The 25,581-nt window shown below is 40.5% G+C and overlaps 2 protein-coding genes and 1 non-coding gene across 4 annotated transcripts; 2 read left to right on the top strand and 1 right to left on the bottom strand.

Moving 5' to 3' along the window:
• The first annotated feature begins 123 nt into the window (after positions 1–123).
• On the top strand, positions 124–9,589 carry cdr2a (cerebellar degeneration-related protein 2a). Of its 2 annotated transcripts, XM_028600715.1 has the most exons (7): positions 124–515; positions 2,687–2,799; positions 4,492–4,640; positions 4,764–4,940; positions 7,104–7,418; positions 7,591–7,867; positions 8,064–9,589. In XM_028600715.1, exons 1-7 carry the CDS (start codon positions 437–439, stop codon positions 8,337–8,339), a joined length of 1,386 nt encoding a protein of 461 aa, XP_028456516.1. In that variant the 5' UTR covers positions 124–436; the 3' UTR covers positions 8,340–9,589. The 2 variants fall into 2 exon arrangements, with proteins under 2 accessions (XP_028456516.1, XP_028456517.1); XM_028600716.1 differs by lacking the exons at positions 124–515; positions 2,687–2,799 and adding an exon at positions 3,670–4,351.
• A 1,329-nt stretch (positions 9,590–10,918) lies between these two features.
• On the top strand, positions 10,919–11,000 carry trnal-uag (transfer RNA leucine (anticodon UAG)). Its single transcript has one exon. It is a non-coding gene; the product is annotated as a tRNA-Leu (tRNA).
• Positions 11,001–12,285: 1,285 nt separating this feature from the next.
• Positions 12,286–24,208, bottom strand: sdr42e2 (short chain dehydrogenase/reductase family 42E, member 2). The gene is made up of 12 exons (XM_028600021.1): positions 23,520–24,208; positions 22,356–22,791; positions 20,958–21,053; positions 19,665–19,722; positions 19,399–19,517; positions 18,669–18,744; positions 16,822–16,907; positions 15,790–15,927; positions 15,303–15,368; positions 15,040–15,103; positions 14,845–14,918; positions 12,286–12,804 (listed from the first exon to the last, which is right to left on the bottom strand). Exons 1-12 carry the CDS (start codon positions 23,525–23,527, stop codon positions 12,556–12,558), a joined length of 1,470 nt encoding a protein of 489 aa, XP_028455822.1. The 5' UTR covers positions 23,528–24,208; the 3' UTR covers positions 12,286–12,555.
• Between the last annotated feature and the right edge of the window lie 1,373 nt (positions 24,209–25,581).

Genomic DNA, 25,581 nt, shown 5'->3' with positions numbered 1-25,581 from the left:
CTTTGGTCCAACTTGCTGCTTCGTGATTTGTCAACAAAAAGGTCTGTTGGCGGAAGCAGGACATTACGACAAAGTCGAACGCATTTTAAACATATTTAGCAGTTAGTCTTTTCGGTAGATTGCCTTAGATTGAGAATAGTATTACAATTTAATTTTAATAATCGGAAAAAAATAAAGATATTTTTAAAGCTAATTTTCTCATATCGTAGTTGTATCTGCCACCTGCCGGTTGCTGGGGTGTATTTGCCACGTTGCTGTAGACAACAGACTTAACGCCTCACGCACACCGACCGGGAGGATGTAGTTTACATTTCTCCACACACGGTGGTGGACGGCGGACAACTTCAAGCTGCTAGACATACACACGCTCACACACACCTGTGTGTCAGGCTTCTCTCAGGTGGAGCCGCTGACACACTCGCCCCGCGGCTCTAAGATGTTAACTGACATGATTTTGGAGGAAGAGTTTGACAAGAATGGAGAGGCTTGGTACGACCCGCAGGACCTTGAACACGGTGAGCTGCTCGGCTCTGTGGTCGCACCCTAAAACCCTGTCTGACTGTGTGGGCTTGCTGATGTGTTATTACCATAGACTGTAGGTTATTACTTCATAGACAGTTGCATACAGACAGCAACATAATGTAACTGAGTTATTCAGCTGTGATAAGTTTGCTAAGTTAACAAATAAAGTTGGACTATTGGTTGCTTGTTAGTTGGTGATCATGTGTTTTCTCTGTACTGACGACATGACAAAAGCCCTAACTTAATTTAAAGAAATGGGCTCACAGATTAAATGAGATTGAAGTCTGTAGCCTATTCTTGTGACTAAATCATCACACTAGTCATGGGGTGGTTTCCTGAGGCTGTCACACTCCTGTGTTGGTTATTTTCTGATATACTTGCCTTTAATGCATGTTGAGTTTGTGCTGCTGACAAGTCCACAGAGGTGGGTTTGAGATATAGAAAAAATATATAGTACGAATAGTAGTAGTAGTAGTAGTAGTGGAGTACTTTATTACTTTAATGCACACGATAAATTGCAGTTTCAACAGGCAAGTCACAGGAAGTAAGAAATAAATATTGCCATTATTAATAAGCAATAACTAGGCTGAAACTAGAACCTAACTCTAAAATGTATTGAATATACAGTACAATTATCATTCCCATTAGTAATATATTATGCACTGTATAACAAGGTCTTGGATGTGCTTGCATACTGTATATTAAAATTGAATTAAATGAAAAAAATGTATGTATGTATACATTACATATACTCACAGGTAGAGGTATATAGAGGTTATAATACAGGGATATTAGAATAAGAGATGAATATAGGCACGTTTAAAAAAAGTGCAAGAGAACAATGAACAGTATTGCAAAGATTAACAACCAATAAATTATAGAACTGAATTAGTTACTGAGAACCATTAGTTGATTAATCAATAGGTCGATTGACAGAAAAATTATCAGCAACTTATAATCAATTGATTTTTCTAGTCATTCTCAAGCAAAAATGCCAAACATTTGCTGGTGGTAGCTGTGAGGTGAGCTGTAAGTGTGAGGTTTGATGCTTTCTGTTTGGCATATATCAAAGAAAAGTGGGTTTTTTTTGGCCTGTGGGGCAAATCAATCAGTAATCAAAAGAATTGCGAGTTGCAGCCCTAATTAAATAACATTAGGTTTAATTTAAATTATGGATGTACAAGTAAATGACCAAGTAGGCAGTCTGTCCTAGTTGTAGGAAAAAGATCTTACAGTAGGCTTCTTGGGCAGAAGAGCCACAGTCCTGATACAGAGGCGGCTTTTTATACAGAGTGATGGCAGTAGGAAGGAAAGACTTCCTGTAGCATTCCACAGTGAAGCTGAATATAACTGATTTACTGTTTGGAGAGTTAGGGTAACAGTTTGTGCAGCATCCTTCTCTCTTCCACTTGGGTTCAAAGTTGTTATTTGATAGATAGATGGATAGATAGATACTTTATTCATTCCGAGGGAAATTTTAGGTATCCAGTAGCTTAGACAACCATAACACAACAAACACACATACACACATATATTTCACATACATAAAAATCACTCACAGAAATTTAAAGAGTTAGGCCTAACAATTTGTGAAGTGATTACAAAGGTCTGGTATGGACTGACAAGACCTTTGTAATCACTTCACAAATTGTTAAATTAGTTTGCCGAGTGACACGTATGAGTGTGAAAAACAATGGGCATACGCTGTTTTTTGCGTGAAACATGTTTGGTTTCATTGCATTTTTATTAAAACAGTTACAGTTACATGCTTCACTTTACTTCATATGACTTGTCAACACTGTTGCTGGACAAGATCCAGTTTTTAAGAGAATTTTGTGGGAGAAGGGTTGCACGGAGATTCCAAGACATGCCTTAGCTTCCACCGTGATTCACCAGTGTGTGTGTGTGTGTGTGTGTGTGTGTGTGTGTGTGTGTGTGTGTGTGTGTGTGTGTGTGTGTGTGTGTGTGTGTGTGTGTGTGTGTGTGTGTGTGTGTGTGTGTGTGTGTGTGTGTGTGTGTGTGTGTGTGTGTGTGTGTGTGTGTGTGTGTGTGTGTGTGTGTGTGTGTACCCTTTACACACATCTAGTTCTATCCATTGCCTGTGTTTGGGCATTGAAACGGTCGTGTGTCTTGTGTGTTTACATGTTTTCCTGTGTTTTGACAGATCTCCATTTGGCAGCGGAGCTTGGGAAAACCCTCCTCGACAGGAACCATGAGCTGGAGCAGGCCCTGCAGCAGATGTACTCCACCAACCAGGAACAGCTGCAAGAGATAGAGGTGATACATGTTAGGAAGGAACTTATCAGAGTTCTTGAGGCTCCAGTGTCAAGTGTGTGAGCAAGGCATGTCCATTTCCCAATGCAAAGCATGTTTTTATACAGGATATCCTCTGATGGAAGTCCATGTTGAGAGATCTGAAAAGCTCTTTCACTGCAAGGGAGATGTCATTGTGAATTGGTCTCAACTAAATAGGATGGTGTAAAAGCTAATCCTGACCTAGAGAGCCTTTGGTGCGGCCTCTTGGCAGTATGTTCGTCCACCTAATTATAGATACACTTTCACCAGCTAATTCCACCTTTTACTTGGACATTGTTCAAGTAACCAAGATCTTTATTCAAATTTTGCTTTTGCTCTTATTCCACAAAATATTTGTTATTCATATTACTTTAATCAATACTAGATCAAAATCTCTTGCAGTTGTGTCAGCCTACCTTAATACATTAGAGCGTATATTTTGCTTTTCAGGTAAAGCTTATAAATAAAATTAATTAGACCTTATGTTTCAGTGCTCAGCCATTTAATTTTTAGTCATATGCAGCCAGTGCTGATGTATTTGAATTTGAGGACATGGCATTCAGCAGGCCAACAAAGATAAGAGCCTTAATTTGTTTACGGCAGGGGCCAGTGGCTTGAGGATTTATTGAGCTTGATATGGTAATCCCCATTCGTCTCTCTTACCCTCATCCTCATGCAGTGTCTGCCACTGGTCCTACCCACTACAGTAAAGACAGACTTAAAGCTGTTTGTGCGTGCGTGTGTGTGTGTGTGTGTGTGTGTGTGTGTGTGTGTGTGTGTGTGTGTGTGTGTGTGTGTGTGTGTGTGTGTGTGTGTGTGTGTGTGTGTGTGTGTGTGTGTGTGTGTGTGTATGTGTGTGCATGTGTGCGTGCGTGTGTGATACTGCACTAGACAAATGGTTGCATCAATTTCTATCAGAGAAAAGTAAATCAATCGAAAGAAGATAAGAGGGCTATTGCAGAAACATCTTTGTAGACAATGAGTGCATTCTTGTCCACCGTGCAATATAGCTCACACATTTCCCTGTCACCATGTTAAGAGTCCTTTAAATACTGTAGGCAGCTCTTTGCTTCTGAACAAGCCTTTGTCTGTTTGGTAATAAAATATATTGGCCTGGGATATAAAACCAAATGTAAAAGGGTGTATACTTGCTACCTCCTCTCTTTCTTTTCTATGGGTCGGTTTGAAAGAAGATTACCTCCCGTGTGGCTTCAGCATTTTGATCTTTTAATGTGTGATAACCAAGTGATAATATGTTATAGGAACTTTGGACTCTTTGTTTGTATTTCTCCTATGAATCTGAATCAAGAAATGTAATCTATATACACGTGTGTAGCGCTACAACTAACAATTACTATCATTATAAGTTCAAATAAAATACAAAAAATGTCTGACACAATTTTCCAGGCCCAATGTAACGTCTTCAAATGTCTTATTTTGTCCGTCCAACAGTTCAAAACCCAAAAGTATTCAGTATGCAATTATATCAAACAGAAAAAAGCAGCCACCGCTCACTTTGGAGACGATGATGATGGTGAATACACAACAGTTTTACCTGACCTTTGCAGACTAATAGATTATTACACGTCATTAATTTAAGATACAGTAAAGCAGAAATGACAAAGATTTAGCTTGATTTGTGTTTCCGCTTTACTTTTCTCTCTTGTTCACCAGTACCTGACCAAGCAGGTGGACCTGTTGCGTCAGATGAACGACCAGCAAGCCAAAGTGTATGAGCAGCTAGACGTGGCCGCCAGGGATCTGGAGCAAGGCAACCAGAGACTAGTTCAGGACAGCCGCCTGGCCCAGCAGAAGATCCACAGGTCTGTCTACCAGTTATCAGTGAATTTGTCTTTTAAATTACATTTTACATAATTATATATCCCATATCTGATCAAGTGCAGAACCTCACTGTCACATTCTTCTTTCTCCTCTTTCCCCTTCAGTCTAACAGAGACCATTGAAGGGCTTCAGACTTACATGGAGGACCTGCAGACTCAAGTGGAGGAGCTAAAGACTGCCCAGGCAGAGCGAAACAAAAGAGAGCTGGCAGAACAACGCCGCAACCTCGGAGCACAGAGTGTGTCCTGTATCAAAGAGCTGTATGACTTACACCATGACAGGTATTTCATGTATGTGTGCCATTGCACATGTTCTGCTGAACGGTGCTATTAGCTAACAGCAGAACCAAAGGATGAGACACAGGGACTATTTCCAGAGGGAAAATGAGTGCGTGGTAGAGGGAGAAGTGACAGAGTGACGGCGATTAGCTTCGGTGCGAGTACAGACTCTAGAGTCATAGTGAGAGAAACAAAGTGTCTCCCCTGTGCTTTCTGACCAAGGTCAGACATCTTTAGCAGGAAAAGTTAACCCTCTCCTAGATTTCATGTTGATTATGGGGAAGGAGAACCAGGAAATGAGTCGGGGGGAAATGGAAGGCTACCAAGCCACGGCCGAGCGACGTGCGTCGCTGCGACGTGCGTCGCTGCAACGTGCGTCGCTGCGACGTGTTAGTTACATTTTTCGAGAGGTGCACGTCAGGCTACGGCGTAGGGTCCGGCGTAGACGCAGAGGGGTCTGCGGGGGTACGCCCTCGATTCTACGCGCAACCATAAAAAGGCCTTAAAGTCACAGTAGTTACCATGGGAATTTTGACACAAATGTATCAGTTATACCCAGGGCAATGTGGATAGATGTTTGCCTTACCTGCACCTTTACATGAAACCAAAGAAATGAAGGGTAGGTCATCTGAATATTAAGAGCACCCGTCTGTTGTGTGATCATCTATTACCCTCAGCCCCTTGTATGCTGACTGGACACCTACAGGTCAGCCAGAGCCAGGCCAGACCTCCTTATCCAAAGGAGGAGGAAGTTAATCCTGCTCCATTGTCATCAGAGTCCTAATACATACACACAACTGTTGCTTTAGCTCATCATGTGTCATGCCACTTGTTTAATGTACTTTAGAGAGAGCAGAGGTGTAACTTATTGTTTGAGGGTCAACAAAACATTTGTTAACCTGAAAAACTTTGCCTCCTGTTTATGTATAGAGAAAATGTGTCATGGCAGCACCTAAAAGCGTAGGTTTCGTTTCAGTAGTGGAAACCATGAAGTAAGAGGCCTAACATAGCATATTATGAATATAACCAAACATTCAATTTGTTGTTTAAATTGCTGCATTATAAATGCATTAACCCTATAATCGCGTTTAGTTTCCTTGATAGAGACCTGACACCACTCCAATACAGTAACCTTGTTTTTTTTACAAAGAGCATTCTCCTTAACTGCATTAAAAGCAAAGATTAAAGGATTTGACACATCACTCTACTGGACACTATTAATAGAGGTTTTAGTGAGTGAATCAAACTCAAACTGTAAAAGGAGACGAAAAGAGGATTTTGAAAAGTGAAAATTATACTCTTGGCTACACCTCTTTGTACGTTGAGGCCCAGTTTAAATGATATAGCTCGCGGGTGAAAACAACAAAATATTTTATCAGATGTGCCTTTCGTTTAGACGGCGAAAGCATTTTTGGGGCTTAAAAATGCAAAAAAAGTGAAACCACCCTCCAGAGTGGAAATCTTAATAACGCTCTACCGTCGCGCAAAAGTGTGGAGAGTGAACGCGAGATATGAGAAAAAGGCGTTCAGGTAGTCTGTTGTTACGGAGTAGGCTACAGAAACTATAGGCTCTTGTTATCTAAAAGATTTTCAATGTAGTGGCTCAATATTTAAATGATTTCGACAATGTGGATAAGGTTGTTATAGTTCGATGACCATATGTAGGCTATTTATTTGAGCCAGAGTAGGCTACAACGTTACGGGTGAAGAGAGAGAGAGAGAGAGCAAGAGAGAGCGAGAAGCAGCGGGCAGAAGAGGGTGAAGCAGCGGCTGAAGGGCTGCAAGGCTCAGGATATTGGTAGTGCTCCCGTGGGTGCTGTGGCTTATCACGGTCGACTGTGTCAGTCATCATCAGACAAACATGCAACTCCACCTCCTCGTCTGTCCAGACAAAATTGTCAGCTTCATGTTTTGGTTTCGCGCTACCAGGGAGAGAAGTAGAAGGAAGGTTCTACGCATGCGCGCGGACTTGGTGGTGTTGTGTGGCAGTGCTTCACACTACCACCTAACCCCCTGGTGTGCAGACTACATTGAATTTAATCATTTCCGTCTAAACGTAGCCTTAAATGCAACTACAGTATTCATGTATTATGATCTCAGTGTTTGTTTTATTCTGAAAGTGCTATTTTGTTACACACTTACTGACATTCCACTGTCCTGGCTCAGGAATCTAGCCCACAACGGTCTGCATGTGGATGGACTCTGGTCACCGCAGTGCTCTTTCTATGACCGAGACAGACGCCAAGACCCGGAGGAGGAGAACGCGGCTCTCCAGCACTCCGTCCGGACCCTTGAGAGCCAGATAGCTGTGGAGCGGAGCCGCAGGGAGGCTGCAGAGCGTGAGATTGAGTTGACATCCAGGGAGAACATAGACCTGGAGCAGCAGCTGGCCGTGCTGGCTGGCTGCCGAGTCAGGCAGAGGGAGCTGGAGGACGAAGTGGAGCAGCTGCGGCTTCTGTGGCGTGCTGACTGCGCCAACAGGTAGGCCTGACTTATATACGAACTACAAATTCAGATGGTCAAATTATTTTGGCTCCGTTTTTATGACTGACACTTGGTGATACATTTGATATGCAGCACAAATACAGACCTATAACAGGTGTAAATACTTGAAACTTGACTTAAGCCTCTTTGTCCCCTCCACTCCCACCAGTGTCAGAAGACTGGACCAGCTGCAGTTGCCTGAAACAGTATTCTTTGCCTCAGAAGAAAGACCGGGGCAGGATGAGATGGAGGAGAAGGTAGGAAAGGATGAGGAGCAGAGAAGATACATCTGGCAGAGGTGTAACAGTGACAGCGTTTTCAGAGCGACGGACCCAGATGAGATTCGGCGTGGTCACGAGCAGCTGTGCATAAGGCGAACGGAAGCGGTGAAACAGAGGGGCATCTCTCTGCTCAACGAGGTGGACGCACAGTACAGCGCACTGCAGGTGGCGTATTTATAGCACGTCTGGTACAATTTATGCAAAAAAAAAAGTTTTTATTCTTTGTCAATTAGGTTTGTTGCAGAATTTCAATCTTCAGATTGTTTTCTAAAAATGCTTTCCTTGACTGGTAATGGAGACTTTACACAGCAGTTAAAAGGAAATGTATACACTTCCTTAAAATATGTGTTTTTTTGTCCAGGTGAAATATGACGAGCTGCTGCGGCGGTGCCAGCAGGCAGACGGGCCCAGCCATAAAGCCGTCCAGACATCTAACTGTCCCTTTGGGAGCAGCCGGAACCGCCGCCGGTCCTCAGCCGCTCTGTCTAATCTGACAGTGGGTCTGGAAGACAGCCAGCAGCCCGAATACAAGGCTCTCTTCAAGGAGATCTTCACCTGCATCCAAAAGACCAAAGAGGATCTCAGCAACAACAGAAGTCCAGTCAAGGACAGTGATGCCCAGGGTTCTGCCAGATGACTGTATTATTCATAATCCTGGGATTTGCACTTGTTTGTGTCCATCAAAGTTTTTGACACAGGAGAAACTTGGAGGTTGCTTTGCTACAAAAATATCTAGAGGTTGCAATTGCAATATCTTTAACATGCTGCAATCCTTTTATTTTATTTTATATTATAATTATATCATTTTAACACACCTATTTAACACACCTATGCATTTTTTAGTCAGAACTGTTACTATTAAATCCTTATCAAAAATGTGTTATAATACATGTTACATAAAGCAGCTGTGTGATTTGAAGTAAGAATGCATTCCAAAGTTGAACAACAAATTTGTAAAAAAAATAAATTAACAGGGAGATATTTATAGTTAGAATAATATATACTATCAGATCATCAGCTAATAAAAAGTATAAATTAATCAATTTAATTGTCACAAGAAATTGTACGAAGTACAATTCCACTGAAATGTAATCCTCAGTACATTTCAATATGTCCACCTCCAACAGTAATCAGTGTTTATGTAATGTTAATTCTTTGACCACTTAATCAATTGGTGCTTGGGAGGGAAATGCACACATGGAATATTGTTTGTGTGTTTATATAAGTTGTTATAGCTTTTATGCACGACTTATGCAAACCGGATTGTTGTAATGTTGTAATAGGATGAAAAACTGTAGCTATGCAATAACTAAAGTCTCAGGAGTTTACGATAATTAGCTTAACAGCTCATGTGAGTTGGTTTTGTAGGTTGGCAATTCACCAATTGAGGGTCGTTGGCGTGTCACCAGAGAAATATCAGTGGACACTGGAAAACTTGTTACTCGTCTGTGCTTTCTGTTTTCATGTCTGCGCAGCTTCTGACGACTGTCTCTATGCCAGTAGGACACACAACAGCTCTGCACTTTTTATGACTGAATAACATTTTACTTTTTATTTATTTAAAAAAAAAAAAGTTTAGTGAAGATTAAATTATATTTATTTTCTTTGTTGTTAAATTTGCTGAGCAGATTGGTCAGATGAGATTGACTGGAAGTGAAAGTAATTTTACACTGAGGTGCTTATTTTGTGGATGTAAATACTTTGTCTGACACAGGTGATTGAAAAAAGATTTAAATGTTCCTTCATTTATAAACAATATACTTCTTTGCTTAAAATTGTCAGAATATTTCTTCTGACTTGGACATTTTATGCTCTTAATATATAACTGAATTGTGTTGATCAGGTTACCATAAACAATGGAAAGACCTCAATAAAAAGTTAAATTTTTAGGTTTGAGTTATGAGGTTGTCAATTTACTTTCACTTTCCATGTGATGTGATGCTCATGTGAAAGAAGATGCTTAATGGACAATGCTGATGTACTTAAATACAATATAAATTAGTATGGCATTTAGCAATATGCTGTTTTGAAGCTGTGAAACTCTTCCAAGTATTAAAAACATTGATGCAAGAGCCTGTTGAGTTTTCTTCATGTCCGAACTCCGACATCATCAGCACATGCATCTACAAGTAAAAGCTGAATTGTGGGCACTGTAGCAAGTGAGATAGCATCACTACATAGTTTGTGTGTGCTGATATGTTTTAGCCTGTCCTCCCTGCAGTGTGTTGTAAAAACAAATAAAAGAACGCAACAGTAGTGAAGCATTTTCTTTCCCAAAGAACCAGAGGACTCCTCATTTTTCAAGACCTCCATCCCCCTGTGTACTCTATGGCCCATCAAACAATTAATGGGGCTTTGTGTCTTTTCATAATTAGATATTGCATAACTGGGATTTAGCCACCCTGCTTTCAAATCCAATAAACCTCCAAACAAGGGGATTGCATACCAGTTTGCCTAAAGGGGACAGGTCTTCGCAAGACCATAAGCATACAGGCAGAAATCTTACAAAGCATTAGCATAGCAATCAGCAAAGGTCTGTCACAGGAGTTAGACCAAAGATAATGTAAAACTAAATCTGTAGGAAACTAGATTTACAAAAGGATAGATTAGCTGTCAAATTAGTTACATTGTCTCTCATGGCAGCAATTAGCAACGTTTCAGCAGTGATCCCAGTGAAAGATTAAGTCACCACTGGAAGTAATTAACGCACTGTTTCATTTAATAGACATACACATAGAGCCCACAAGAACAAAAGTAAAACGACTCAGCCCATCAGCAAAATAACGCTGGCTAACAGTGAAGTTACTTAAAATGTTATATTAGCAACACATTAGCCTCACACAGCTAGCTAGTATGCTAGTAGCTAACGTGGTTAGCAATAGCCTAAACGGACGCAGAAAATAACATGTAAGTATATTATGTAAGTAACATATCAGCAATCACTCTCTCTCTCTCTCTCTCTCTCTCTCTCTCTCTCTCTCTCTCTCGACTGGCCAGATCACAATTTCACAAGCACTGGCTTGCCTCAAATCACTATTTTATATCCCAAATTATAGCCTACACGAACAGCAACATTTTTCAGGGCATTAGTTTGTTACATTAAATACAGGTTTTGGGTACTTACTTGGGAAGTAGCTATTAAATTCTCTATAGAATTTCATAGAGCTAGTACATATTTTAGTTATTTATTTATACATTGTGATTCAGCTGCGTAGAGGTAGCGTGGCCGAGTGGTCTAAGGCGCTGGATTTAGGCTCCAGTCATTTCGATGGCGTGGGTTCGAATCCCACCGCTGCCATTACTTTTTTTTATTTTATTGATAGACTCCGAAGCATGCACATAATAAGTCAGCATACACTTACAAACTTAGTAACGTGAACACACTATGCACATAGGCCTGTATGGCTCATTTCGCTGCTACAGAATATTACATACCACAGGGAAAATCTTTGGCAGTGCAAGAGCACACTCTAGTGGCAGCCTGCACCCTGCATGTACACAAAAATACCATCTTACTCAAAGTGGGCTGTGTTGGATAACACTTTAAATTTCATAGATCTGGATTTTCAACTAAAAATTATGCTTTTCTAGACTGACAAGCCAGAACCACTAGGGATTTCAAGGCTAAAGCTTTTCATTAAAGTAGAGGCAGGCATGAAAACGGGTCAGGTGTGAAAAAGGTGAGAAGGATATTACCCCTCTAGGGGGGTCCGGGGCCACGCTCCCTCGGAAGAAAATTTTAGATATTCCATATTTTAAAGCATCAATCTGATGCATTTTGAGATGCATTTTTTTGCCAACCAACAGTGTAATATTTCAATATGCACTCATTAAAGTTCAACAGTTAAAGTCCTTCTGACATTACACAATAATAAAAGTCATAATTTTTTAAAACTAAAACGTTTTGGATACATTTTTAATTCTTCCAACCATATGTTGTGCGCTGCGGAAGCAAGCACCCGGCTCTCTCAATTTGAGACACCAAGTGCTAAACAGCTTCCCGTCTCCACCCTTTTCCTCTTGTCCTCTATTCATGCCCAGCGCCATTTGTTTTAACTACTTTCTCAACTAAAGCTGCCTGTGTCTACATGCTCCAAGTTTGATAAACTTTGCCTCCATTTTTTTTAGCCGCTACCATGGAGACCACACCGTCAATGCCGGCACCGCACTGACATTTCGGCAAAGACCCGCCCTATTTTGCATCTGATTGGCTACAACTCGTTTCATTGGTTGGTGGAAGTTTGATGATTGGTTAAATCCAGCACATTAAAACAAATCCCATGAGGACTTTTTAAATTTATTTTTCCACCTATTTTGGTTTCAAAACGGCGAATTTCGCCGAAAGGTGAGTGATTTTCATGGAAAGGTGAAACTTGAAAATGAATGCGCTTATTGTAGTTACTCATTGATAATGCTTTTATTTCTTAAAGTGTACAAAATTACTAATAAATAATTAAACTAAAGATGTGCAAATCACAACAAATCTTTATCATAACACCTGGAAACATACTTTAAATACAATAATTTAAAATTATGATATTTGTAGTACAAAGTTAGATTTTTTTTAATGAAATCATAACTTCAAACTGTAGATAAATCAATAACATTCACACAACTCAGTTTTCATCATTTGGAAATCAGACAGATATATACCAACATCAAGAAGGTGGAACAAATTATTATATAACCTGACATTTTGAAGACTTATTTTAGGGCATATTTTATTGCATCTGTTGGGATTCATTAATAAGAAACATGTGGTGAGAATACACCATCAACCATTTAAATTCCAAACAAATTTGAAACAGCTTATTGAGCAGCTGTCCATCCAGTACTTTTCCAGTGAGTATAGTTTAGTTCTGACAGAATATGCAGGATAGCATCAGTAGCAACAGGCTGAGGCCCATCAGCAGCAGCAGGAGGAGGTGTTGAGGCTGCTGGGAAGTCCAGGAGAGGCTGAAAAGAGCCAAGCTGGAGCGAGGCTGTCTGGACTTCAGGTACTGCTCCACAGAGTCCGTTAGGCTGTAGGGCTTTGGACAGTAACCCAGCTCTTGACGGGCCTTGTCAATCTTGAAGGTGTGGCTCACAGCTATGCTCCTCACCTGCAGTGGAAGACATTGGTGTTATTTGTTCAAATGTTTGATTAAGACAGGAATCATGTCTGGAAGCTCCTTAAGCTGCTGCAGAGAAGTCCAGGACAAGTCAAAGGTCAAACTGTCAGGCCAATGGTTCAGATTAAACTCAATTTGGCAATCTTGGTTTTACAGGCTGAAAGCCTGTGACTGATGGATGCCTCCGGTTACGGCATCTTCTTACCCCTCTGGGATAAGGTGTCTTCATGTGAAGTGAGAGAAGAGTTTAAACAGACACCAGTGAGACAAAAAGGGTTCCTAAAAGCTACATCCCAACTTATCTTGTCATCCTCCCACACGAGCCAGTTCTTCTTCGCTCATGACGTAAAACTGCTTCAATCAGCACACACCTTTTATAAAAGATCTTCTCTGTGTGACTCATGCCAGGTTGTTGTGTATTGATCTACCTGTTTTTTTTTATCATTGTTGGACACACTGAGTCCTGCTCATCCTGTCTGACTTGACAATCATCCTGACTATATTTATCTCCCTCTGCTAGCTGTGCTTTTTTACTGACTTTAATTTCCCCCCACTTGAGATGATTCAGCATTTAAAAGTAATTCACTGCCACAAGCATTACCGTCCTGAACTTATGACACAGTATGTAGTTTGTGATGTTGCTGATGTGGTAATGATGTAGAGTGCCTTTTTATACAACGGTATATATATTAAAAATATACCGCCAGCCCTAACCTGTCTGTGGTACTGTTTTTTAGGATAAACAATTTCTTAAAACAGCTGAGCACAGCGGACGTTACTTATACAGGAGTAACACATATGTGCTTCTTCCTTCATGTGTTTGCAGACCTGAAATTTATAGGTGAGAGGAAACCTCCTCTGCGTGTCACACGATGGCTTAATTTACAGTAAGAGTTGGCCGGACCATTTGAGCCCAGCCAGAAGGCTGCCCGACCCCACTCACCATAGCAACAGCCACTGTGCTGATGTCACCCACAGCAGTTTATGTTTTATTCACAGGACAATCATCGATCCCCGGGCCAGCAGCTGTCTGACAGAATGAGCTCCAGGTGCAGGCCCACGGGCTCAGCTTACATTTCTGTCTCATCACACATTCATGAGGACTTTACAGGCCGCAACGGAGGCTCCTCAAGATGCATCATAAAGGTCTCCCCAGGCTGGATTACTGCAAACTGCCCTGATCCTGATACATATACATACAATTCTTTTGTTTTTTTAATAGTAGTCGGACCAGCAGATAGTATTAAAATGCTTCCAGTGACTATGGGAGCTTTGGTATTTCATTATCTGTCAATTTTTTGAATTCATTAAAGGCTCCCTTTGGTTTTCCATAATTTATGCACAAGAGATAGCGTCAGACGAGGGAGGAGGAGAGCAGGGGGGCTGATAGGAAAATACCCAGCCTAATTAAGTCTGTCTTCACTGTTGTGTACTTAAAAAAGAATCTGCACGTGACAGGTAACCTATTTCCAACACACAAGACACATACTTTCAATTAGGGAGGGACAAATGCATGCATGTGTTCAAAACTCGCTCCAGAGTGTTACATTTTTATTTAGCTGACGCTTTTATCCAAAGCAACTGACAAGGTTAGTGCTTGTATAGCATTAGGAGCCACAGAATCTTACAGGAGACTCGTCCCAAGATCTCTGGCGGGAAAGCCAGTGTTCTTACCTACTGAGCTATCCAGCTGCGAATGGTGCACTGTTCCTGGCAGCACCATTAAAAAAATTGGGTCGAGGCACGGCGGAGTGAAAGGAGCAAGCCCCTTTTTAACTCCTGATGCTAAAAATCTATTTCATATGTTGTAGAGGAAATATCATAGAGTGTAAAATTGGGACATATCAGATATTAAAGGTAACGATGTGTTGTAACTTTCAAAACTATAGACCTGTTATCATGATCAAAATGCATCACACTCAGTTCATTCAGATCAGACAGATAAAGGAGCTTATATAAGGAAGTTGACTGAAGTCTGAGAGAAAAAAAAGTTTTAAAAGAAACAAAAGAGGCACAAAGAAGTATAATTACCTCACTTCTGGTAAAGAGGAGAGGCACTTCCATCACAGGTCTCAGAACTACATGCAAATATTCAACCAGGATAGCTGCAAATAGAAGAAAATATACAAAAGACAGTTGGCGTTAACTTGCAAAATGAAAATAAATAAAACAATATAGGGGATATCTAAAAGGTGTACAAATTTAAGAGAAAGAGAGGCGAGCTACCTGCTAAATAGACCAGTGAAACAGGCAGGTTTATCAACGGTCGGCTGTAGCCCAGCTTTTCAAACTGCGATGGTAACATGAAACAGACAGAAGTAAATTCTACTAAAGTTTTTACAAAATGCAATTCAATTAAACTGTGAAATATCCTTGAAAGTTTAAAGAATAAGGCAGTTGTTTATTGTTGGTTTGGGTGCTTTCATGAGATTTGTTGACAATAACAAAAATATAGAATATGACCCGCCTCATCATTTACAGTAACTCACCAAAGGTGTTAACCACTCAAACAGATTGACTGAAACTCCATCATTAATGAAATAGGCCTGTCCACTCTGCAAAAGAACAGAAAACAATCAGGCATTACTGTATAAACTATCTTTTAGAGCTTATCCCAGCTGACATTTGGCCAGAGGTAATGTACAACCTGGTCAATCACAGGGTTATTTAAACTGTGAACAGAAAGGTGGACTATAGCAGGACTAGAGGAACTAATCATCTTCAAATATAAAAAATATTCAAGTCATAAATAGGTTATTAACAATAATAAAGTAAGGTTTGAAGCTTTGTTGTAAATCATAATCTCTACACCCTACACGCTACACTGTCATCTGTCAAATAAAGGTGAAAATGCCCCAAAGAGTGATCTAAAAAAATAGATAAATACAAAAATAATAAGGTTTAAAAAATAGAATTCAGGCCTGTGTGGCTTTATTAGTCTGATCACATGTGTGTTGTCAGTTTGCCCTGACTCACAGCAACACAGCTCCTCTGCAGTGTGAGAGCCTCAGCTGCCAGCGTGTGGGCCAGAACCAGGTTATTTACATGTACCCAGTTCATCCTGGCCCGGGGGTCACCAAACCTAAAACTGAACAGCCGGCGCTCCACATTCACCTGAGAGAGAGAGAGAGAGAGAGAGAGAGAGAGAGAGAGAGAGAGAGAGAGAGAGAAAGATGATTTTTAAACCTCTGGCATGCAAGATTGAGAATTGAAAAGCAGGACTAAGAGGGGGCAAGCAGTCGGAACATGCTGGCAGGAGACTGGAAAGATGCAGGGGGTCACCTTCCGTTTATTTGTCTGGATAGTAAGATAACTGACAAACTGAGAAAACAAGTTTAAAGTGGTAATGTTTAAAAGGCACTTGTGTCATTTCCCATGCACTTTGGGTTGCTGGCAGCTTTATACTTTGTCAGACTGACAAAAGGATTCAGACTTATAGCTGAGTTTGTCCTGAAAAAATGGATATCATGCATGTGGGGTACAGACAGTTTAAAAGGTGAAACAAAAACAAAAAAGAATGCATAGAAAGTTGACAAGAATAACCAAAATCATTTAGAAAAAAATCAAATATAAAGCACTGTAATAAATTGAAACTAAGGGCCGTATAGATATCATTACTAATTTTATGCTAATGATTTGGAATTATAATTATACACAATTTGTAGTTTTGGGGGCAAAACATGTGAAATTAACTCCATACTAATAGATAAGATTAAAGGCAAACTGCAATACACAGTGTATAAAAACTGTTGGACAGTAAACCCAGAACATAACCAACCACATCCAGCCCTCCAGCAGACTGTACTGCTGCCACGTAGAGGACAGACTGGAAGAAAAGGCGACTGTAACTGGACACCCGGAGAGCTCTATCAATAATGTAAACTCTTCAGGGAGAACACCTTCTGCCAGGGAGGCTTCAGATACTGCAAGACGTATATTTGTTCCAGTGCCACCACAAAAAGAAATGAATCTTTATCATATGACAATATGTTTTATTTAGTCTCTCACCATCACTCTGTGGAGGTGTCTCCTCTCCTCTGGTCCGTAGATGCCACAGGGCCGCAGAACGCAGGTCCGAAGCCCGAGGCCTCCACCTTCAAGAGAGGATTGCAACTTTCACTGAATATATTCATGTATGTGTTTTTTAAAATATGTTGCTACATATTAGGGCTGGGCAATATGGACCAAAAGTCATATCCCGATATATTTTGGCTGAATATCGATATACGATATATATCCCGATATTTCTTTTCCACAAAGTGAGAGCAGTTCAGTCAAAGCCAAATATAACATGTCACAAGTAGTTTCATAGAAACCGACTATTTCAGTGAACAGTTGCAAAATCAAATGAATAAATAATAAACAGGTTATATATATCTATACAAAATATCTTCACACTTAGATTTTTGATAAATAATCATCAGTAATTTGGATATAATGACTAAGTGGGTAAAGGCAAATAATAGAACAGTTACAACAGTCTGATAAGTTCAGAAAATGACATCACTTTACTGTAATGCAGCCTTTAAAACCAGGAAAAGACACTTATGGTCATATCACGATATTACGATATCCAAAATCTAAGACGATATCTAGTCTCATATCACGATATCGATATAATATCGATATATCGCCCAGCCCTACTACATATCGCACAAAGCTATATTAGGAGCAAACTTTGACAGTGGTTAGCATCAGTGCACTCATATTTTTGGTAGAAAAAGGCATCCTCACTGATGCTGGTGTTTCTCTTTTTCCACTGTGTATCATATGTAAGTGTATTGTATAATATTGGATGATTGTAGCTCTTTGCGCCTTGTAATTAGATACAAATGTGAGAAGTTTAGAGGGAATAATTGATGAGTACTTTCCGCCAGAGGAGGATGTGGTTCAAGTTTTTTTTTCCATTGCCTCCTCATAAAGACCGCAGTGGAAAAAAAACTTATACTACATCCTCCTGTAGAGATACATGAACTTTAACCCGCTGTATGTAATGAGACAGCTCTATGCTTAATTGAATGTATAAAGTGATGGTCACTGATGGGATGTCGCGTTACACTGATGGTAGTCTATATTCTTGACGTTCCACTTCCGGGATTGCTCTGTTGCCGATGCAAAATCCGCCGGATTTCACTCATTTAGGCCGGATATCTGTTGCCTTGGGCTTCCTTTGTGTTGGCATTTTAAACTCTGGTCGATTTATGAGGACTATGGTTAACTTCTCTTCAGATCTCTGCAGGATAAATCCAGACAGCTAGCTAGACTATATGTCCAATCAGAGTTTTATGTTGCATGACTAAAACTACTTTTAAAAGGTACAAATGTTCCACCAAAACAAGTTCCTTCCGAGCCTATTTCGCAGCGGCACCGCAGCTTTTCTCCGGTGCTTGGCACCGCCCATGATGATTGTGATTGGTTTAAAGAAATGCAAATAAACCAGAGCAAGTTTTCCTCCCATCCCCGAATTCTGTGTGGAGTAGCCAGACTCTCCTCCAGCGCGCTTTGGAGGAGGATCTGGCAAAGCGAGACTACACTGAAGGAGGAAATGAGACGCTTCTGTTAACACCTGTTAATGTAAGCAACAGCAGTGGAACTTGAAACCCATTATAGATATTAGAAAATTGTAAAATAGTCATGTGGCTGCTGCACTACATACTGGCACTGTACTGTCCAGCTCTACATTTAAACTGGGGTCACTGTACAGGATTGCACACTGAGTTTCCATGGCAACCATTCAGCACTTCAGTTTTTCTCTTTCACATTTTTACACAGAAACCAAAAGCTACATTTGCAATCTCCTCTAATTGCACCCTTTTCATGTCATGCTGTGATTAAGATGCCACATCGTTTCACACCTTTCAGGGAGGACCCGTTGGCAGAGAGGACCATCTGCTCTGCAATCGCTTTGGTTCTGGAGTAGTGGTCGATGTGCTGGAACAGAAAGAAAGAAAGAAGAATCCTGAAAATGTATTATTGTTGGCAAATGTGTGGGACATTTATAAGTGGTCCTTTGTTGTGTTCTTCATTCTAGGTTTTGGTGAAACATCGGTAGATAGGACATTTATAGAAATGTATGGGTAACATTTCAATTGACATAAAAGTAGCAGTCAGATCTTGTACTTAAGTAAAAGAACCATAGTGTAAAAATACTCTGTTACAAGTAAAAGTCTGCATTCCAAATGTATTAGCATGAAATGTAATTAGCCCATTATATAATAATGTATATAATATAGTATATTAAATATTGGATTATAAATAGTGATGCATTAATGTGTTCATCACTTTAACGTTGAATCTGCTAAATGCGGGCGGATTTCAACTGATTATTAGGTTAGATTACAGTCATCTATAATACTACCTCATAATGTATCTGTTGATTATGTTTGGAATTAGCTAAAGTTATTAAGTAAATGTAGTGGAATAATAGTATATAGTATTATATAAATGCATTATAAAATGGAAACACTCAAGTAAAGTACAAGTACCTCAAAATTGCATTTATGTACAGTACTTGGATAGAAGTACTTAGTTACATTCCACCACTGCAATAATAAGTTTGATAAATTAGTTTTTTTTTTTACTCACTACGTCGGGGGGCACATACGGCACTGAGACCTCATCACCCTCCTCAATTGGTTTCCCAGCAAACACCACATTGATGGTACTGGTGTACACAAGCCTGGGGATGCTCCTCTCCTTACACACTGAAAGAAAGCAGTGTATCAAGTGCCCTTTTATGATGACTTTTAAGTAGCTACAGATTTCAAATTATATTCAGAACACATCAAATGTATTTATCACAGTGTATGTGGGACTATGACAAATAAGATAATTGTTACGAGAATCCTTACCGTTTATGACATTATTGGTCCCTTCAACATTGACTGACTCCACCTGCTCTTTCTTCAGCTGGCAGACAAATAGAATAACAATGATGAGGTTAATCCATCTCTTATTTTCACCTCCTGTGTCTTTCTATGCTGTAAGCAGCTTATGTACACCTCAGATTGGGTTATTGCATGATTACAGAAATCCTAATCAGTATTGTTTTGTCATCATGTTGGTTGATAGCTCCTGGCAGATATTACAAAACCCCTTCATCTTTCATCTCTCATACACACACCAACAAGCCAGCAAAACAGAGAGTAATTTTAGTGAGATGTGTTTGCTTCATTGGTGGAGCGCTGAGGGTTTTAGCAGGGAGGTTTGTCCTTGTATTAGTATATTTGTTTACACTTGTTCGTGAACAAAAAAACCTTGAAACAGTAAGTGGAAAAGGTCAGCCTTAAAGGGGAACACATCGGTCTCTTAACAGCTGGAAACTGTCCAACTTGGCAGCAGCTTTACATCACCGCCCATCCATTTTACAGGCGAGGCGCAGCTCATTTCGAGAGTATATTGTTAGTGCACAAGTTGCATTGTGGGTAATGTAGCCACAAGGATTTGATAAGGAAGAAAAATGTGTGGAAGAAAAATGTGTGGATGTTAAAAAGGACTGCAATGCTAAATCGGTGGAGTGCTCTTCTATATGTAAGAAGAGAACAACAATGGCTCTTATTTATTCATAAACCTCTACTAAATAGATCAACATTGTATGCATCTTCACTTCTCACAATGGTGACTGGTACTTAACTTGTAACTTGTTCTGCAGATTGGCTTCAGCTGCTGATTCATGCAGTAAATATTGAGTTTGGAAAGTGTCATTAAAGCCTCCTGTTATCCTCAAATTTACTTTTTCATTAACATCTTTTATCCTTGGGTTCAATTTGACCCCAGCAATTTAAAACTCCAGAAAATGTGTGTAATTAAAATGATTACCCAACATTACAGGTACTTTGTCTCTTTGTTGACTAGCTTGAATGTGGTCGAACTGACCCCAAGGCTAATTGAAGGGTTAATTATTTAAAAAGGACTTTGAGGCTTAGGGAACTCATTTACTATAAGTACATACGTAATTGATTCATTGATTAAGTAAAAAGCATTCAATGTTGCTCAATGTGTCTTTCTGAGTGAAAATACATGTTGACTGAATGCTCTTCATCATTCCATGAACACCCTCCCTACATACAGTCTCTGTTTCTCTGACCTTTGTTTGACTGATTAAGTGCTGAAAAGATGCTAAAGACGATATGAAGGGAAGTCACCTGTTCTGGTCCAGACATGCCGTAAGACGCTGTGTGGAATATACAGTCGACCCCTTCACACACCTTATAGAGGGAAGAATAGTCCCGGATGTCACTCTGTAAAAAAGAAAGAAGAAATATTACCCTTAATTAATTAATGCCAGCTCTGAGGACACTAGTCTATTCACACACTCGCACACGATGGCAGCAGGCTACCATGCAACGTACTGGCCAACCATCGGGAGCAATTTGGGGTTAAGTGTCTTACCCAAGGACAATTCGACAGGTGGACTGCCAACCCTGCGATCAGTGACAGAGTTTGTGTGAGTCCATATCTGTCCTATGAAAGGACAGTTGTAATTAAGGTAAGTGTGCCGTGAGGCCTGCAGGTGAAACCTGAATCATGTCTCCAACCTCTCTGACCCAGTCAGCAGCTGGTGCTCAGAGGCTGATCACTCACCTGTGTCTGTTTCCAGCCGGCATGCAGACTAACCACAGAGACACACTGATGTTGGCTGAAGCAAGGAGATACTACAGTTATTTTTTTAAGGCGTGGAGCAGCATAAGTTGTGTAAGTAAGTCATGTAATGTATAACCCAAACCAAAGCTAGAAGTAAAACATCCTGGAGGATGCTGGTCTTTACTGCAAAAGGGCAGACTGACATTGAAAATGATTTGCAGGGAAAGATAAAAAAAATAAAAAAATAAACCCACAAGGGCATATAATTGACCTCCATCTAAATAATATAAAACAAATTTGCATTAAATACATATGTTATGACAAGACACAATTATAAACCATGTTTGTGATTAAAGTCCTCTGTAGGACTTTAAGAAATATGTAATGTGTATTTAGTTTTTTGTTTGCTCATTGAAAATGTATTTACATCTTTGTCAGATTCTGTTCCTTTTCACAAACTATGCAATGGTGAATGTAATTCATATTCCTGCCATATTATGTTCACAAGAAGAGGATTTCATAAGCTTAGAAGAGCTTAATAATACATTACTGGTTCTTTAAAGTCCCACATTCAGCAACGAAACCATTTGGCACATATTAGGCCTTTAATATGAGGTCCATTTATTGACAGCTCTTTGTCACAGTGTAGCAAAGGGCCTAACATATCTATGCTAAAACTGTAAAAGAAATAGCAGTGAAGGGACAGTGTTATTGGGCAAATTTCCATAAATTAAGAAGATGGAACCACAGCTGTATGGCTGAATAATCATTGTCAGTTGTCATTGTTGGGTGTCCTGCTATCAGAGCATTGCTGGAAAGCCATTTTTGTATTCAGGGCAAAGTTATTGTGTAAAAATGCAGGGAAATTGGAAAAATAGAGAACTATTAATCGGTATAATAGTAGGATTTCAAACAAATATCTTCTTCACAGCGACAGCTATCTCTCAATTGTTCCATACCTGATAGAAGATCGCTCCATCAGGGATATCACAGGGAGGCTTGTTAATGTCCACAAGGATCACTGACATCCCCTGACTGGCCAGTTCTCTCGCTAGCCTGAACCCGAAGTATCCCCCTCCTCCTGTCACCATGACCTTCCCTGTGGAGACGCGTGGTGCCAGTGCGGCCTCCTCTCCCAGTCTGGAGACCACACACTCTGGGTTGCTGCAGCTGGCTGTCACGGCTCCACTTACCCTGTGGCGGGTGGCCACGGCCGGGCTGGAGGTCACGGCCGGGGCCGGGTGGTTGAGCCATGGCTGGTGAGGGAAGTTGCGCATGTGGTGCCCGCTGGCCTGCAGGCGACAAAGGGGGACACTGTGGCAGGGAAGCGGCTTCATCTGGCAGAGAGAGCCTCCAGTCTCACTCATGTTGGGACCGCACAGCTCCATAGATGTCCTGATGATGAAAAAGACAATACTAAAATGTTTTCGCCCCCACACACACACACACACACACACACACAAACACACACACACACACACACACGCGTTATGGTGGTTGATTAACGCAGATATGTGCTGATTAGCTCTCATAACGGGCCAGGTTGGTAGCGCTCTGCCATGAGTCCATGAGGCAACTGTCTGATTACTCCACATATTTTCATTGTGATATTTTGTGATTACATTCTGAATCTGCCCCGGTCTCAGGTTAATATTAAGTGGTTTGGGATCCTTCTGTAAGTCATTTTGGGGTACAATTTGGTTTTGGAGAATTATAGGCTACAAGCAGCAATACCACAGGCCAAGCAATCGGCCCTTTACTAGTAAACACAATAACCTAATAACCTGATGGACACTTTGCATAAGGGCCTACAACTTATGACACCCTCACGAAGAAATTAAGAATGAATGCATGTAGGCTACAATATTCACCAGTAAGCTAAAAGTGTATTACTCCATTGTAATGTCTGAGTTAGTAATATGCATACCTTATAACTCCACGCCACCTGTTAAGCAAAACCTCTTCTGTATTTCTCTCTAAAACGAATCAGCTAATCAGACATTTAGCAGGATTCAAAGTGATGAATAAACGACCCGCGGATGAGATTGCTTAGTTCGAATAGATTGATTATAGGCTAGGCTATACACTTTAAACTTTCCTAACAATCAAATTAATTAACTTACCTTAACATTCCTTTCGATCTCTCACATCCATACCTGTGCCCGTTGGCTCATGAAATAATTCAGCCTATAGGGTAGGCTACATGCCCTTTCCTCTCGTGGTGGCTCCTGACGCGTCCCATTTCATCCCCTGTACCTTCACCTGAGGAGGACCCTCCTACCGTAATGTCTGGATGCAGGACGCAGCCCCGTTGCAGTGAGGATCGTGTTTCCAGCTCCTGTAGCATCAGGTGGACGAGCAGCAACCTTCCATGCCCCTTATTAACTGCCCAAGTACCTATAATGTGGTTCCCTTTAACTTCACATTAAAGTGAAACAACCAGCTTAACCCCACAGATTCAATACAGTTGGCACTGCCACAAGAGAGACAAGGATTGCTCCCAAGACTAGGCCAGGCTACACGATTTAAATGTTTAAGGATAAAAAAAAAAAAAAGTTTAACAAATAGCCTACAGTAGGCCTAACGTTAGGTAAAATAGACAACAATTAAGCTATTAAAAGAACAATGTTGTATTTTAATTACAAAAGCTGATAAAATACTAGCCTACGTAATATTAATGGTTCAATGATAGTAGGCTTAAAATGATTAAATTAGCGTTGGCGGGGCTGGGGAAGTCATGGAGGGGGAAGAAGGTTCATGAGTATAGACAGTATATAAACTGGACCAACAGATCCCGTTGCTCTGCTCTGGACAGAGACCAGTGAAGGATAGAAGCACTTTTCCGGTGATGGCTGAGCGCAGCCTCCAACTATGCCTCCAACTGAGCTCGAAGACGTAGATGTGACGTGAGCAACCTGTCTGAAAGTTGTAAGTCTTCTGGTAGCTGTGCCAAGAGAAATCTCAATCATTCCCAATCTTAAAGAGACGGAGAGTAGGTATATTTAAGGAGATAACATAGGCACAGGCTAATTATTGCTAACTAAAATGCAAGTTAACATTAGTAATTAAACTTAAACAGTGAATGTAAGTCGAAACTGCCTGCGAGCTTCTGCTGTACTATACGGTAATTCCTCTAAGTCGCATGGTTATGATACAATCGTTAGCCTATTTTTACAAAAATGTCTACTACGGAGCCATAACGTGAGGTACAAGGTAATGGAGCCTTTTCTACATTCTCGTGTTTCTTTAGAAATAAACAACGGACAAATAGAGTCTTTAAATGCTTCAGATGTAAAGTTATTCGCTGTCAAAGTGGCGCCAAAATGAATGGCAGTCAATGGAATGCTAACAGGAGGTGATGGCTTGGTAGCATCAAAATGGCGCCATAGGAGCTACGCATTCCGGGGAGAGGCTTACCCCCTTGCTCATTAGTAGGCTATTTTAAATTGGAAATAAGGAAGTGGGAGGAGCTACGGTGGATGGCTGGGAGGGAGACAAATAGAGGAACGGGTCGCTTTTACTCATGGCTACAGTTACATTGTTAATTCAGTGTAATACATTAATGTCAAATAAACTATTCAATTTAAATAATCTGATATGAAACTATATCAATAAATATCCTACAGCCACGGACAGATTTATGATTTATAGCCCTGCCCCTGGTATAGACCCTTTTATAAGGGGTGACTTGTTAAAAAGTGGTGCTGTTAATTCTAATCCAAAGGTAATAACAAGTCAGAGTGTAAAAGATACTGAGGATTTTGAAATTAAAGACTTTATCTTGAGGGTGGGTCAAAAGGAAAGGCCATTGGGTCGTTTAAGGTAAAAACAATCTAAACAAAATATTCATATGACTTAATAACTTATTAGCACAAAAAAATGAGGAACCTTTCACTGCAGCCTGCGAGAAGGTAATGTCAAGCCCTGCCTTCCCGCAGGCTGCAGCGAGATACACTTGCAAAAAGTAAGGACATTTGTGTTTGGTAGATTATTTCTCTGTGGTAACAATGCTTTTTGGCAATACATCTTATCCCGTTAGAAAGCCTGTTTAGTTCCCTTTCAAATGGTGCCCCATTTGTAAGGAACATGCATTTGTGGGATGAGCAGCAGCGCTGAGTATGTGGGTTGCGCCCATGAAAAATTTGCCAAATTTTCTCTGCCAATGCCAAACAGCTTATTCTGCCA

Source organism: Perca flavescens, chromosome 15 (assembly GCF_004354835.1).
Source record: "Perca flavescens isolate YP-PL-M2 chromosome 15, PFLA_1.0, whole genome shotgun sequence".
Taxonomy (NCBI): Eukaryota; Metazoa; Chordata; class Actinopteri; order Perciformes; family Percidae; genus Perca; species Perca flavescens.
This window is presented reverse-complemented; position numbering and strand designations above follow the sequence as displayed.

Bases quoted from the DNA above. Each gene is read 5' to 3' on its own strand.
- cdr2a (XM_028600715.1), top strand. From the start codon at position 437: ATGTTAACTGACATGATTTTGGAGGAAGAGTTTGACAAGAATGGAGAG. The intron at 4,641-4,763 runs GTCTGTCTACCA...TTTCCCCTTCAG, and splicing joins GCCCAGCAGAAGATCCACAG to TCTAACAGAGACCATTGAAG. The intron at 7,419-7,590 runs GTAGGCCTGACT...CACTCCCACCAG, and splicing joins CGTGCTGACTGCGCCAACAG to TGTCAGAAGACTGGACCAGC.
- sdr42e2 (XM_028600021.1), bottom strand. The intron at 21,054-22,355 runs GTATGGAACAAT...TCTTTTTTACAG, and splicing joins ATGGAGCGATCTTCTATCAG to AGTGACATCCGGGACTATTC. The intron at 12,805-14,844 runs GTAATTATACTT...CTTCCACTGCAG, and splicing joins TCCTCTTTACCAGAAGTGAG to GTGAGGAGCATAGCTGTGAG.